Here is a 16,748-nt window from a genome sequence, read left to right as displayed (position 1 = left end):
CTAATTTGATTGTTCAATACAGTATCAAAATAAACAAATTATTATAACACTAATTTCAAAGCTTAAAATTATATATGTTATTATGTCAAGCTAAAAAACTTATACAGCTAGGGTTTAGCTTATATACAGTTCAAACTTAGATCACAAATAATTTAGAACTATCAGTTTGTATCAAGTTGTTGCCCGAATTCAAGAAATACTCAATAGCATTAACAACACCAAAGAAAACTTTAAATATGTGTTTTCAACCATGAATGCATTAAACAAGAACACCAAAGTGTATATTTCCAATGTTTGATTTCTAGAAATACCATTACATGTCGAAGTCAATTCCAGGGTTTAAAATATTCTCGTATAGTAATATTAATTATTATAGGTATCACAGGTTTCCCTATAGAATTGCTTGCCACCCATCTGAATGTAAAATGCTGGAGGAGGAAAATTAACACAAAAATATACGTAAATTGTTGGCACTCGTGTGCTATTTTGTAATTGTTTCCATCTTCCTTTTCACCAATGTAAACCGTGCCTATGAGCGTTAAGTTATTTTCATAAAGATAAAGTAATGAGTTATGTAAAGCATGGAATCGTGACGAAGAAGCATCAGATACAAGAACATAGAACTATGAAAGTAAACAGCGCTCGAGACAGATTTTGAAGTTATTCCATAGATGATACTAGATCCGCATTAGCAACATAAGTAGCAATGTCTGACATATAAATCGAAAGATGGATAATTATATATGCCAATTCCCGGCGCGAATCGTAATGTGGAAACATTAATTAGATTCATACCTTTCCTTGATGGGCATCGGTTAAGCAGCAGGGATCTTGACATATCCCTCCTGGTTGGGGTACTCGGCCACATCCTCCTCCTCTTCCTCCTCGCTGTAGGCATCAGAGCAGCAAATCTCGTGCCCGTGGCTGATGAGGGACCAGGCCAAGTACATGGTGGCCGCGGTGAGGGCGCCGCAGCCGACCCCGAAGAGAAGGCCGATAACGACCACCAGGATATCCTTGGCGCGCTCTTGGAGGGAGCTGAAAACTAAGGGCTCGGGATTGGTGGGGGCGGCCTCTCGGCGCGGGAGGACGATTCCCGAACGCGGGATCGTCGCGGGGCGGGGATCGGCGTCGAAGGTGAGGGAGGGCTTGATTATGCGGTAGATGGAGACGGATCCGGTGCGGCCACCTGAGAGGGCTGCGTCGGTGGTCGAAACGGTGTAAGTGACGAAAAGGGTGTTGCAAGGATGTAAGAAGAGGACGCCGGGGCGGGCGGAAACGGAGGCGCTGAGGAGGCAGAGTACGGCGAGGAGGAGATTAGAGGAGCCGGCGTCGCAGAAGAAAGCCATGGCGGATTGGACTGGCGAGGAAAAGGAAGGACCAATGTTGACTTGCTTGTGTCTGCTTGTATTTTATAGCTGTCGTCTTCTTGGAGGGGTCCTTTCTCCGTGACGGAAGAAGATGGTGCGTTAGGCAAGCCAACACAATAGAATGGAATATGCCAACCGACTTATTTGGGCTTATGGCTGATGACAAAAAGATGAAATCATCATCCTCCGCAAATGAATAAATCATGGGTTTATTCAGTCTTAGCAGGTCATCTGAAATAATATTTACAGATGTAGAAAATTAAATCATATCTCACTGATAACAAGTCTTGCCCAAGTATGAATTCGGATACACCCGTCCTTTCAGATGGGTCTAATGGCTATCTGTGATTTACTTCCTTTGTGATTCGATTACACCCATGGGGCACCTATTGGGCTTATGGTATTCTTTGATTTTGTGATCTTCTTTTGCTGAACTGATGCATACTTAAACTCTATAAAATTTAAATAGAATGAATATTTTAGGGGTTTATTTTTAAATTGTATAAACTGCTATTTATTTAGACATTCATCAAATCATGTACTTAGTTGTGCATATTATCCAAGACAAATGTACTCATTTTAGAATTGATCAAATCATGTATCTATTTCCATTTTCTTTCCTAAATATTCCTCTTGCTTTTTTATTTTATTTTATTTTTTGAAAAAAAAACTTAAGCTCCCCTCCCTACTCTTTCATCTTTGTTTCGTCCATCGTCGGAGCACCGACGACGATTATCCGTTGTCAACCCTTCGCTTCCACCCAACAGTTTAAAGAGACATGACAAGTCGATGACTATGGTCAACTCCGTCAATTTTAAAAGAGGCACCAAGGATGATTTTTTTTTTCTCACTATTCCAATCCAACTTCATTCACTCTCTTTTCCTGATCCTCACATTATATTATTGCGTTACATTTTTTCTTTTAATTTTTCAATATTTGATCTTTGTTTTGAGTATCTTGTTATTGTTGGAAGTAAAATCCGATGAGTCAGAAAAGATGGTCATCAGAGAAGGAAAATGAGCACTTCCGAATGATGAGATAGACTACATTGATTCTTCGCCAAAGGATGACTCCAGTCACCGGAGTTTTGGTGCATCCTTGATGACAAAGTAAGCTTTTGATTTTAAATTAAACATTTAAACTTTGTGGGTTTTAGAATGATTCTATTTTTTTGACCGGTACGTATTTGATGAAATGCCAAGGTAGATGATGATGGAAGAAACTAGTCAAGACAGACATGGAGGATGGATGGGAGATCATATTTTTTAAAAAGTAAAAATCAGATTATGTATATATTTGATCAAACTTACTTAATAGTATACACACTAAATTTATACTACGAGTTTATGTCACTAGTTCTTCATGAGTAATGAAATATTAATAATTTAATATATAAAGTAATAAATTTACTTTTCTTACTTAAAATTTATATAATTTTTAAAAAGTTTATCTATTATGATGTTCATAACAATGAAAATAATCAATTTTTTATATGCAAATTAGTATTCTATTTTCTATTTTTTGAGTTTTCTATTATTGATTTTTCTAGTAACCTATTTCTAGCTTCTTTATTCTTTCATTTTCTTTCTATTTTTCTAGGTATGATCTTTGGTTGCTGAATCTGCGAGGGCATTTGTAAAAACTTGAGGTATTTTACTACAAAGAATCACCTAAGATACTTGAAAAGACTAGAAAACTTAATTTTTCATTAGATGATAGAGAGAACTTTACTTTTCTTAGTCAATATAATGGCAAGCATACTAGTTTGTTGTGGATCTTAAAGAGGAATATTCATAATATTTTATTATAGTTGTTGTCTACATAATTATTATTGATGTATACTACTAATTGTCACTTTGTGTAAATTATTATGCTCTTTTTGTATGTTGTTATTGTAAAACTAAAAAAAAACTTTTGTTACTATTATTATTGTAATTTTATGATATGACAATTGTAAATTGATATTTTTTATAGTATGAGAATTATTTTCTATTGAGTTTGTTTCGAGTAATTTGGACATCCTTAGGTCCATCAGTCAATTTATCCCAAAAGTACTAATGGACCTAAGACATTTTAAAATAAAAAAAAATTAATTTTATCTAATATATAGGAGCCTTATTTATTTATCATGTTGGATAGTGAATACAATCGTCATACCATTTATAGTGAGCTTCTAACTTCATTTATAATGAGCAACAACATGTTGCTTAATTAAATTTTAAAAGACCATTTTTTTTTTTACTCAGACTGAATCATAGGACATACAATATATCCAATCAAAGATCTCTTAATGAGCTTTGATTTGATATATTATGCTTTCTTTAGTTTAACCTCAATCAAAAGTTATAATCTATTAAAGTTTAAGTCATCAACAACGATGTTATTGGTCCTGGTGTTGCTAATCTTAAAAACCCAACAACAATGTATTATTGATATTAAGAAACCAACAACAATATGTTACTGACGTAAAATTAGAGAACCATAACTTTTGACTCACACAGTAAAAAAAATTATAATTTAGCGACAAATATTTGTGACAAAAAATATTCGTCATAAATTTACGACAACTTTTGCAACAAAAAATGAACTTGTCGCAGTTTAGCAACAACATTTACGACAAAAATATTTTCAACGGCAGTTAGAAAAAAAATATTATTCGTCGCAAAACTCATTGGAAATTAGCGACAAACTACCATATTTGTCATTGAATATGCGATAAAAAATTCATTCATCTCAAATTATTGCGACAAATTTAGGATTCGTTGCAAATATTGCTACGAATTTAAGTTTCGTTGCAAATTTTATGATGAATTTAGGATTCATCACAAATTTTGTGATGAAATTAGTATTCGTCGCAAAAATCATTTTTTTCCTCAACCAGCCTCGAAAATTTCAAATTTATATATATATATATATATAAAATATCAAATCTGCGATGAACTTTGAAATTCATCACGGATGTTGTGACAAACTTTGAAAATCATCACAGATTCTGCGATAAACTTTGATATTTGTCGCAGATCGGCCACGAATTTAGAAATTTGTCGCAGAATCTGTAACGAATTTTGAAAATCATCGTAGATTTATTTTTTAAAAAAAAATAATTAAACTTTCTAAAGCCGGCTGATATACCGAGAGAGCTCAGAATAAGATGAAACTAGTTTTTATAGGTTCATATAAATCCACTGATCATATAGATGTTCTCAAATATCAATTTTACCTAATATATTAAGATCATTGATTTTATGAAGGTGATTAATGTTTTTCGGGTACCTTCATGGTAAAAAAATCATAGGTGGGGTAAAATTAGTAGTTGAGGATATTTATAAAATCAAGGGATTTATAGAAACCTATAGGAATTAGTTTCATCTCATTTCGAGCATTCTAGGTACCTCAACCGACTTCAAAAAATTGAAATTTATATATATAAAATCTCAAATCTGCGATGAATTTTAAAATTCATCATAGATCTACAATGAATTTCAAAATTCATCACAGATTCTGCAACAAATATTAAAATTTATCTCAGATTGTAAATATTATTTTTTTTAAAATAAACTTTCTCAAATTAGTTGATTTACCTATATAGGTTGGAATTAGATGAAATCAATTCCTATGAATTTATATAAATCTCCTGATCATAAAAATGCATGTAAAAAATAAGTTGACCCACTATATTTATTCTTAATTTACTAAATCAATTACAAGCATGTAAGACTTAGTTAAATTTCTATAGGAAGTTGTAGTTTAACAAGTCACACTTATTTTGAAATATCTGAAGACAGTTGAGGTACACAGAAAGCACGAAATAAAATGAAACTAGTTCCTATAAATTTCTATAAAACTCTTGATCATAAAGATGTCCTCAACTATCAATTTTACCCAATATATTGAGATTATTGATTTTATGAAGGTGATTAATATTTTTTGGATATCTTCAAGATAAAAAATCACCAATAGGTTAAAATTAGTGGCTGAGGATATTTATAAAATCAGGCAATTTATAAGAACATATAGAAACTGGTTTTATCTTATTTTGAGTTCTCTACGTACCTCAATCGGGCTCGGAAAGCTCAAATCTATATATAAAAAAATCTCAAATCTATGATAAATTTTGAAATTAGTCGTAGAATTTGCAATAAATTTCAAAATTTGTCGTAGATCTACAATGAATTTTGGAATTCATCGTAGATTCTGTGATGAATTCCAAAGTTCATCGTAGAATATAAATAATTTTTTTTTAAAAAATAAACTTTCTAAAATCGGTTAATGTACCTTGAGGGCACGAAATGACAAGAAACCAGTTCTTATCAGTTCCTATAAATCCCCTGATCATATAGATGCCCTTAAATATTAACTTTACCCAATATATTGAGATTATTGATTTTATGAAGGTGATTAATATTTTTCAAATATCTTCTATGTAAAAAGTTCACCGGTTGGATAAAATTAGTGGTTGAGAATATTTATAAAATCAGAGGATTTATAGGAACTCATAAGAACTAGTTTTATCTCATTCCGATCTTTCTAGGTACATCAACTGGTCTCGAAAAGTTCACAATTATATGTAAAAAAAATCTCAAATCTTTGATTAATTTCAAAATTCATTGCAGACATGCGACGAATTTCAAAATTTGTCACATACCTGTGATGAATTTCAAAATTTGTCATAGAAATTCATCGCAGATTGTAAATATCATTTTTTTTTAAAAAATAAACTTTGTGAAACTAATTGAGATACTTAGAGAGCTCAAAATGAGATGAAACAAGTTCCTATAAATCCCCTGATCATAAAAATGCCCATAAAAAATAATTTGACCACTATATTTATTCTTAATTTGCTAAATCAATTATAAGCATGTAAAACTTAGTTAAATTTCTATAGGAAGTTGTAGTTTAACAAGTCACACTTATTTTGATATATCTCAAGATGGTTGAGGTACACAGAGATCTCAAAATGATATGAAAACAATTCCTATGAGTTCATATAAATCCCCTGATTATATGATGCTCTCAATTATCAATTTTACCCAATATATTGAGATTATTAATTTTATGAAGGCAATTAATATTTTTCAGACATCTTTATGGTAAAAAAATTTTTGGTGGGGTAAAATTAGTGGTTGAGGATATTTATAAAATTAGGTGATTTATAGGAACTAGTTTCATCCCATGTGAAGCTCTTTAGGTATCTCAATTGGTCTCAAAAAGTTTAAATTTATATATATATAAAATCTCAAATCTGCAATGCATTTTGAAATTCATTGCAGAATTTGGAACGAATTTCAAAATTTGTCATAGATCTGCAATGAATTTTGTAATTCATTGTCGATTCTGCGATGAATTTCAAAATTTGTCACAGATTATAAATATTTTTTTTAAAAAAATAAACATTCCAAAATCGGTTGAAATACTCAGAGATATTGGTTTCTATGGGTTCATATAAATCCCCTGATCATATAGATGCCCTAAACTATCAGTTTTACTTAATATATTAAGATTATTAATTTTATAAAGGTGATTAATATTTTTCAGACATCTTCACGATAAAAAAATCATTGGTGGGGTAAAATTGGTGGTTGAGAACATTTATAAAATAAGGGGATTTATAGTAACTTGTAGGAACAGATTTCTGTTGGGTGCTACTTGGAATTCCATTCTGTTTCCCTTGTTCAAAAATTTGTACAAGAACAGAACTTTTCCTAACAGCCCATGTGCTCTACAAAAGTTAAACTTGGATTGCAAAGGAAACTTAACATTATTAATCCAAGTTGTTGTTCAGAAGTTAAACTTGGATTGGAAACGGAACTTAACATTTTTACTCCAAGTTCAACCCATGTGTTCTTCAGAAGTTAAACCATATTACAGAAGTTGATTAAATATCTATTTCAAATATTAGCTTCCATATTAAACATGGAGAGACACTCGACCTTCTTGGGTATGGGATCATCCATCACTTACTAGTAGGCCCTGCGAGGTAGAGCTTGGCCTTGATCAGTCATGCAAGGTAGAGCCTGGCCCTAGCTAGCCGCGAGAGGCAGCGCCTACCCCTGGCGGGCCGCGGGAGGTTGCAATTGGTTATAGCCGACCGCGGGAGGCCGTAGTTGGGTATGGCTGGCCGACCACTATTGGCCTTGGTCGGCCGGCCATGGCTGGCCCTGTCTGACCGCAACTGGTCCTGTTCGATTGTGGCAGGCCTTGTCCGGTCGCGGCTAGTCCTATTAGGCCGTGGCTAGCCCTGTCTGACCGCATCTGGCCCTTGCTGCCCTAAGCTAGCCCTTACCTAACCCTTGCTGGCCTTGCCATGGCCAAGACGACCGAGACTTATTAGTTGAACCAACCTTATAATCTTGTTTATAGCAAGCTTATTTGTGTTCTTCGACCTATATAATTGTCTGTGTATATTGTTTTTGTAGTTGTATATTAGACGTGTTTGAGAGACACTAAAGTCTTTGTCGACCTCTATTTGGTATACCTACACCCCTGATTTTAATTTATAATGATAGAATTAGTATACAATTTCATGTTATTTATTTTCTTTTATATGTGCACTTGATACATATTGATCATTAGTGTGTTGTCTCTATGTTTTTATTAATGTAATTTATTGGAAACGGACAAATTACAGAATGAAAGAAGTTAGATGTATAACAAGAATTTGCCTGCTTGTCGGGATTTAACTAATGAGTTTATCACTGGCTTGAGACAATTTTTGAATTTTAGATCTTGTCAATTTGAGTTATGGATGGTAATAAGATAAGGTGTCCATGTAGAAAGTGTCACAATGGTAAATTTTTACCCTCCGATAAAGTTGAAGAATATCTTTGTAGATTTGATTTTACTCCAAATTACTATAATTGGACATCTCATGGTGAACTATTTATATCTGATGAGGATTATGAACAAAATATACAAATCTCAGTTAGTGGTGATCAAAGTTATTATAATCAATTAAATCCATACCAGAGGATGGTATTTGATGCAACGGGTTAGAATTTAAATCCCAACACACGTGGTACAAGTTCTAGTTATCATCCATCAGTTGAATAAATGTTTACTACTTATACATCACTATTGGAGGAGTTAGAAGTACCAGGTGTTAATGAAACATATCACAAATTTTAGGAAGTGTTGAGTATCGCAGATGATCCATTATGGGTTGGTTGTGATGATCAAATTAAATTATCTCTCATCGCAAGACTATTAAAGATCAAGGAGGATCATAATGTGTCACAAGATTGCTTTAATGATTTTGTTCTAGCTTTTGACGACTCATTGCCACGTGATCACATTTTGCCTCCTGATTTTTACAGTATGAAAAAATTAGTGAAAGAATTAGGTCTTCTGGTGGAATGAATTGATGTTTGCCGAGATGGTTATATGTTATATTGGGGAGATGATGCAGATATAGATGTTTGCAAATTTTATAATCAAGCTAGGTACATGACCACTAAAAGAAATCAACAACAATGTAAATCATAGTCATATGTTTTATTTGCCTTTAACTCCAAGGTTACAAAAGCTTTATGCATCAAAGGGAATTGCTGAGCACATGACTTGGCATGCAAATCATCAAACAGAAGAGGGGCTAATATGTCATCCATCAGATGTAGAGACTTTGAAAAATTTTGATAGAATATATCTGGAATTTGCAAAAGAGATTTGAAACATTAGATTAGATTTGTGTGCTGATGATTTTGCACCATTTGATAAATCAGGAAGAAATTATTCATGTTGGCCAGTTATTGTAACTCCGTATAATCTTCCACCTGAGATGTGTATAAAAACATCATATATGTTTTTAACTTTGGTTATGCCTGACCCAAAATTTTTTAAAAAATTAATAGATGTTTATACCCAACCACTGATTGTAGAACTGAAACTATTATGGGATGAAGGTTTTCTTACATATGATGTTCAAACTAATCAGATGTTTATAATGAAGGCTACTCATCTTTAGACTATAAATGACTTTCCGACTTATAGTATGCTATCAAGTTGGAGTACTGCTAGAATCTTAGGATGTCTAATATATATGAAGAGATCAAAATATAACAGATTGAAATATGGAAAGAAGGCGAGTTATTTTGATTGTCATAGATAATTTTTACCACCAAATCACATTTTCAGAAAAAATAAAGATGAATTCACTAAGAATAGAATTGAAAGAACCCCTCTGCCATTGAGATTAACTGGTGAATAGATTTAGTGGTGAGTGATTAACTTTTCATCTATTATTGAATACTCACATGGTACAACATATGAATAGGGAAGTAGACATAAATGGACTAAACAGAGTATATTTTAGGATTTACCATATTGGTTTAGTCATTTGATTCAATATAATCTCGATGTAATGTATATTGAGAAGAATGTTTTCGATAATCTAATAAATCACAACAAAATTACCGACGAAAATATTCATCGGCCTTCTGTCGGAATATGACCTTACGGACAGATTACCGACAGAATTATAGGTGTCCGGAGCTGATTTGTCAGAAATGAGATTATCGACAGAATATGCTATTCCGTCGGTAATATTCTACCAATGGAATATGCTATTTCATTGGTAATATTCTACCGACGGATTTGGTTTTCGTCGATAAAACGCCGGAACAGTGTTAGCCAACTAGGGCCGCCATTAAATAGATTACCGATGGAACAGAGTTTTCCATCGGTATTTACCGATGGAACAGAGTTTTCCATCGGTATTTACTGATGGAACAGAGGTTTCCCTTGGTAAATACCGATGAAAACATAACTTCCATGGTAAATATCGACAGAAGCTCTCAGTTCCATCGATAATGTATCGAAATACAGACGGAAACCAAAGCTTCCGTCGATAAATTTTTTTCAATAATTACTGATGGAATATATTTTTCGTCAGTATTTCATTGGAAGACAAAAAAAAATGCACTGTTACAATCTATTTTCGTGCTTGTCCTATTTACAATTTCCAAATATCCAAAATCATCACAGATGATGGCATTATGATCCATTACAATACAATCTACACATACAAAAAATATAATCCACACAACAATCACACTTATAACATCCACACATAAAAATAAAATCCATACATCCTAACAATTCATTCATTCTTCTTCATACAAACATATAAGTGTTGGGAACCTGATTGGCTGACTATCGGAGGGGTTGAATAGCCCTACACAAATAAAAAAATACCCTTCTCGAACTTAAAGAAACACTTGCATAAATAATTTAAAGATTGAACTTAAAAGAAAAGAGACACTGGAGTTTACTTGGTTACAATCGAGGAGGTTGTTAATCCAAGGAAGATGATCGCACTAAATTCTCCTTTAGGTGGAGAAGCCTCTTTTACAGCAGTGTAAACACAGAAAGAAGGAAGCTAAATAAAACAGGAAAGCACGCAAGTGTTGTTACAGTGATTGCTTGATTGATTAGCTTCTTAAACCAAGGTTGTATTTATTGCCTTGGTTGGGGCGCTTGGAGAGTTCCAAGCGCTTAGAAGGGGATAAAACTTTATCCCCTTCACAACAGATTATGGTTAAACGTGTTTTGATCAAAGTAGGGTTCGGGCGCCCATAATTGCTCCGGGCGCCCGTACCACTAAAGTCAACATAGTTGACCTTTTTTTGGTCCGGGCCCTCTGCTCTGGTGCTACTCGCCTCGGTCTGGGTCTTCCACTCTGACTTCGCTCGCCTGGGTGATTTCGGTCAACCGAAATAAGGCTCAACCAAACCTAATTTCGGCCTTCTTGAGCAACCTTCCGCTCCAGCTTCTTGTCCCTCGGAAATACCGCGCGCTTCCTTCTCGTCTGCTCGCGTACTCTTTCACAGCATCTCATCCCTCGGACGTACAAAGCACGTTGGTTCTCTCTCGTGCCGTCTTTCTTGCTAGTTGCATCTTTTGCACGACTTCTTGAGTTCCTAAGCTCCTGCACACTTAGACACAAGGTTAAAACACTACAGGACCTAACCTAACTTGGTTCATCACATCAAAATAACCTTGGGGTTCCAACAATCTCCCCCTTTTTGAAGTGAACAACCCAAGTTAAACTAGAATAAAGAGACATAAAGTTAAAATAATAAATTTTGCAATAAAGTGCAAAAATAAAAATTTGAATCTACCTCCCCCTAGACTTAATCTTTTCCTTCTTCTCCTTTGATCACATAAAAATGGGGTACCAAGAAAAATCTAAGGGTAGAAATTTTTGAAATAACTTTATCAACTTTTGAAAACTTTGAAAATTTTGATAATACTGAAAAATTTGTAAAAATTTCTAAGTAAAAAATTTCAAGTAGAAAAATATTTTTGACTAACTATTAATATATATATATATATATATATATATATATATTTTGCTAAGTTTTTGTAAGTAAAAAAAATATTTTTGAGATTTTTTCCAAAAAAAATTCAAGCCGAAAAATTTTCTAAGAAAAAAAAATCTAAGTTAGACATTTTTACAAAATATTTTTGAGACATTTCCAAGTAAGAAAAATATTTGAATTTTTTTTAAAGCATTAACTAATCCCAATTTAATGCTTTATCAGTTAGTCAATTAAACATTTTATTTCAATATTTTGACTTTCAAGCTGTGGCGAGGGACTAGACCTTCTTGGTTATTGGATCATCAACCACTTCTAGACAAAACCTCATACAGAAATTAAACGTTTAATTTTCTCGCTGAAAGTGCTAAATCTGAATTAAGGTTCAAGTTAAATAAGACTCCGGAACCCAATATAGGTTCCAACCAACTGGATTAATTAGGTATTTCTTAGGGACATATTTCTTTGAAATATTTCTAATTTGTCCCTTATGATATCTAAAGTACCAATTTAGACTGTTAAATTTTCTATAACTTGTATTAGATAAGCATGCATGATTTTTTAAGTTATTAATTTCTTTTTGCAAAATCTCATTTTCTACTTTTATTTTGTCAAATTCTTCTAATGGACAAGATTTTTCTAGAATTAATTTCAAATTTCAAATTTCTTTTTCCAATTTGTAGCAATCTTTAGTTAATAGTTTAATAAATTTAAATAATTTATCGGGAGGAAGAGATCGTACCTGACTTACCTTATCGATCTCGTTATATGTGGCCCCCCCTAAACTGCTGCTTTCTTTTGACGTATCTCTCCCTTCATCGATGCTCTCGATGCTCATTTCGAACGAGCTTGAATCGTAGTCCTCGTCTTGATGACTTGCCATTAATGCAAGTCCGGAGAAGGCCTCGACTTCTGATTCGAACGACGTATCATCCCACATCACTTTTAGTGTCTTGAACTTGTTTGTTTGGACAAGCTTCTTTCCTTTGTCCTTGTCCTTGTTCCTTAGCTTGGGGCAGTTGTCTTTGACGTGCCCTTCTTAGTTGTAGTGGTAGCTATAAGGTAATAGGTTGCTAAACACGCAAACGCGTAGCGGAAAAACCTATTACCCCAGAAGATCCATGCGAAGAGAAACAAAACTTTATACTAAGTTAGATCTAAAACATGATGAAGTATACCTTTGTTGCGTGCTCATGGACTCCTGAAAGCTCGGATCTCAACACGAACACACGCTCGCACCTCTATGGTATCCACACGAACAAGGGTTCGTTTGTCTCACAAACTCTCTAGATGGAGATGAAACCACCTAAGGTTGTGCTAGCAACCTTGAGAAGGTTTCGGCCAAGAGGAGAGGAGAGGAAGAAGCCAATAAAGAAGTGCCCAAAATGAAGAGAAAATTGCTTAAGTATTTTCATCCATTGAAAACACTTAATTAGCATTAATGGCCTTAATGAGTATTTACACTCCATTAAGGATTACACTTTTAACTCCTCATTTCAAATGAGTGTAACTCCTCATTTCAAATCAATTTTGAAAATTGAATGAAATAAATAATTAAATTTCGAAATTTAATAATTATATCCATTAATCCTCACTTGAGTCTAACTCAAGTCTCCTCACTTGAGTCTAACTCAAGTCTAACACACTTGAGTCTAACTCAAGTCTAATTCAATCGAGTCTTACTGAATTAATCCTCATGCAATTCAAAATCAATGAATGACTATTTCATTAATTCAAATTGACTCCTTGAGTCTAATTTGAATTGGACTTAATCTAACAATTAGATCTAATTGAGTCCAACTCAATATGTCCAATTCAGATTAGACTTAATCCAATGATTCATCATATGAATCCATCTCCAAATCTACTTGTTCTTTGTGTGTGTCCCAATAGGTTCTCGTAACGTTGACAATGTACCTAAATCTAGATTTAGATACATAAGCAATGAGTGACATCTAGCAAGACATCATTGCTACCCAAGTGATGAGAAGGTCAAGATCTGACCTAACCTGTCCGTGGCTATTATCTTGTATGACTTAGTCCCTCTATCCTTGATATCTAGGTTGATCAATGAGGCATAGACCGTGTCATCCTCTTATCAACCTTTGTGTTTCTTGATCTCTAAGTAGACACATTCAATCAAATAAGCTTAATATCTCATATTGACTCATTTGAGCATGGCCATGCTTTTCTTGTGTCCTACTAATCAAGAGGCCCACAGATATCGCTTCCGTCATATGGAAGGGATAGATCCCATCTACATCACTCACATCCCTCCGCATAATTCATTGCATACCTAGTGATCGACTTTATTGTCCACCTTGTTATAGGTGACGTTTGTCGATACCAAAGTACACAACTCCTTATGTAGGGAACCGTAGTGACTTCAGGTCTAAGTACTATTCATACCAATTGCCACATGAGAATGTTTATGACACTCATATAACGATCCATGAAATATTCTCATGGCGGGTCATTTAGTATATATTCTCTAATATATACCCATGTGTCAACCTGATATCTCATATCTATGACTTGTGAGATCAAATCATCTGTTGACCTACATGCTAGTCTCAACGCATTAATATTGTCCTTGTATATTAATGCTTGACTAGGAATAGTTAAGAGTAGTGTTCTCTATAATATCTCACTATCAATTCAACCAATTGATATATTGTAGATAAGAACCTACTACCCAAGGACATTATTATACTTATTCAATTGGCACTGAACTGAAATAAATATAATAACCAACTTTGTCTTTTATTAATAATGATATATGATACAATAATGTGCCCTTTACAATCATCTCATAATTAGTACTAGGGCTAATACTAACAGTAGCACCTGATCGTCCTTTTCTTTCTACCTTGCGAATGGTTAGTTTTACTTGAATTAAAAAACTTTTTAAAGTGTCTTACCATCATTACTATTTCCTCGTCGTCAAGAGAAGATTCTGACTCATGTTCGTCTCTCGTTGCCTTAAGGGCAATGTTGTGCTTTGGCTCCTTCGTCCCTACACATCTCGCTTCATGCACTTCAAACGTAGAAAATAATTCTCCTAAGGTAATAGTTTCTAAGTCCTTAGCGATATAAAAAGCATCTACTAGTGAAACCCATTTCGTATTCATAGGAAATGCATTTAACACGTACCTTAGCAAATGTCGGTTACTTACCTTTTCTCTGAGATTCAATAGTCCGGTGATGAGCTCCTTAATCCTCGAGTGAAGATGCGCAATTGTTTCATTTTCTTCAAGCCGTAAGTTGGTTAGCTGGTTGCGAAGTAAGTCTCGTCTCGCGAGCTTGGCTTCGGACATCCCTTCATGTAGCTCAAGGAACTTCTCCCAAAGTTCCTTTGCTGAGTTGTAGTTGCCGATCCGGTTGACTTCTTGTGGCAGAAGGACGCTTAGTAGATGGAACTCTGCTTTACCGTTTGCCACGTAGTCGGCCTACTCCTTTTTCATCTACTGATATTTTTCTTTACCTTCCGGTGCTATAAAACTGAATTCCATTATTAAAAGTAAATTGAAATCAGTTTTAAAAATACTTGCATTCGCTTTTTCTAGCTAGTGAACTCCCCCTCGAACTTCAACGGGTATATGCTTGGTCCGACCATCGTCTTTGCTTTGATCAGCAGTTAGTCCTCCTGAAGCGTCCTTGCTTTGATACCACCTGTTGGGACCCTGGTTGGCCAGCTATCGGAGGGGTTGAATAGCCCTACATAAATAAAAAAAAAATACCCTTCTCGAAATTAAAGAAACACTTGCATAAATAATTTAAAGACTGAACTTAAAAGAAAAGAGACATCGAAGTTTACTTGGTTACAACCGGGGAGGTTATTAATTCAAGGAAGATGATCGCACTAATTTCCTTCAGGAGGAGAAGCCTCTTTTACAGCACTGTAAGCACAGAAAAAAGGAAGCTAAACAAAACAGGAAAGCACACAAGTGTTGCTACAGTGATTGCTTGATTGATTATCTTCTTGGACCAAGACTGTATTTTTAGCCTTGGTCGGGGCGCCTGGAGGGTTCTAGGCACCTAGAAGGGGATAAAAATTTATCCCCTTCGCAATGGATCACGATCAAACCTGATCTGGTCAAAGTCGGGTTCCGGGCGCCCGGAATCACTCCGAGCGCCCGGACCACTAAAGTTAACATGGTTGACTTTTTTTTTGGTCTGGGCCCTCTGCTCCGGTGCTACTCGCCTTAGTCCAGGTCTTCCTCTCTGGTTTCGCTCGCTTGGGTGATTTCGGCCAACCGAAATAAGGCTCGCATGAACCCAATTTCAACCTTCTCGAACAACTTTCCGCTCCGGCTTCTCGTCCCTCGGAAACGCCGTGCGCTTCCTTCTCGTCTGCCCGCGTACTCTTCCGCAACACCTTGTCCCTCGGACGTACCAAGCCCGTCATCTCTCTCCCGTGCCGTCCTTCTCGCTAGCTGCGTCTTTTGCTCGACTTCTTGTGTTTCTAAGCTCTTGCACACTTAGACACAAGGTTAAAACACCACAAGACCTAACCTAACTTGGTTGATCACATCAAAACAACCTTGGGGTTCCAACAATAAGGACAAATAAACTAACATTTATACTATTAGAAACAATTAAAATAATCTAAAACAAACTAAACTAAACAATTATGCAGAATGCAAATACAAATATTCATATATAAATCCAAGTTTACAGAATGCGTACCATAATAGAAAATACTCTAAATAATATAAGAATACATGATAATAAAGAAAATCCTATTGAAAAATAAATATCAAATGATCATGTTGATGTATAAATAAATATTTTTACATATATGTATAATGAATTTTATTTGTAATAAAATAATACCTGAACAAAAATGAGCATATGATGATATGAAGAGCCAATATATAAATAGAACCAAACGTGTCTTCTGAAACATATAGTAATAAAATATTTAGAAATGAGCATATTATAATATCAAAAGATAATAAATATATTACCACGGTCTATATATGATAAATAAAAAACTAAAGTATAGTTGAACATACCTTAAAAAATAAGATAATCAACACCGTCTGATGGATCTTGAGTCTC

At 34.4% G+C, this 16,748-nt stretch overlaps 1 protein-coding gene across 1 annotated transcript; it reads right to left on the bottom strand.

Moving 5' to 3' along the window:
- Nucleotides 1-650: 650 nt before the first annotated feature.
- LOC121977569 lies at nt 651-1,413 on the bottom strand. Its single transcript, XM_042530068.1, has one exon. The coding sequence runs from the start codon at nt 1,347-1,349 to the stop codon at nt 816-818; it is 534 nt and encodes a 177-aa protein (XP_042386002.1). The 5' UTR covers nt 1,350-1,413; the 3' UTR covers nt 651-815.
- Between the last annotated feature and the right edge of the window lie 15,335 nt (nt 1,414-16,748).

The sequence above is a fragment of the Zingiber officinale genome, chromosome 4B (assembly GCF_018446385.1).
Source record: "Zingiber officinale cultivar Zhangliang chromosome 4B, Zo_v1.1, whole genome shotgun sequence".
Classification (NCBI taxonomy): Eukaryota; Viridiplantae; Streptophyta; class Magnoliopsida; order Zingiberales; family Zingiberaceae; genus Zingiber; species Zingiber officinale.
The sequence above is the reverse complement of the archived record's forward strand: the minus strand, read 5'-3'. Positions and strand labels throughout refer to the sequence as shown.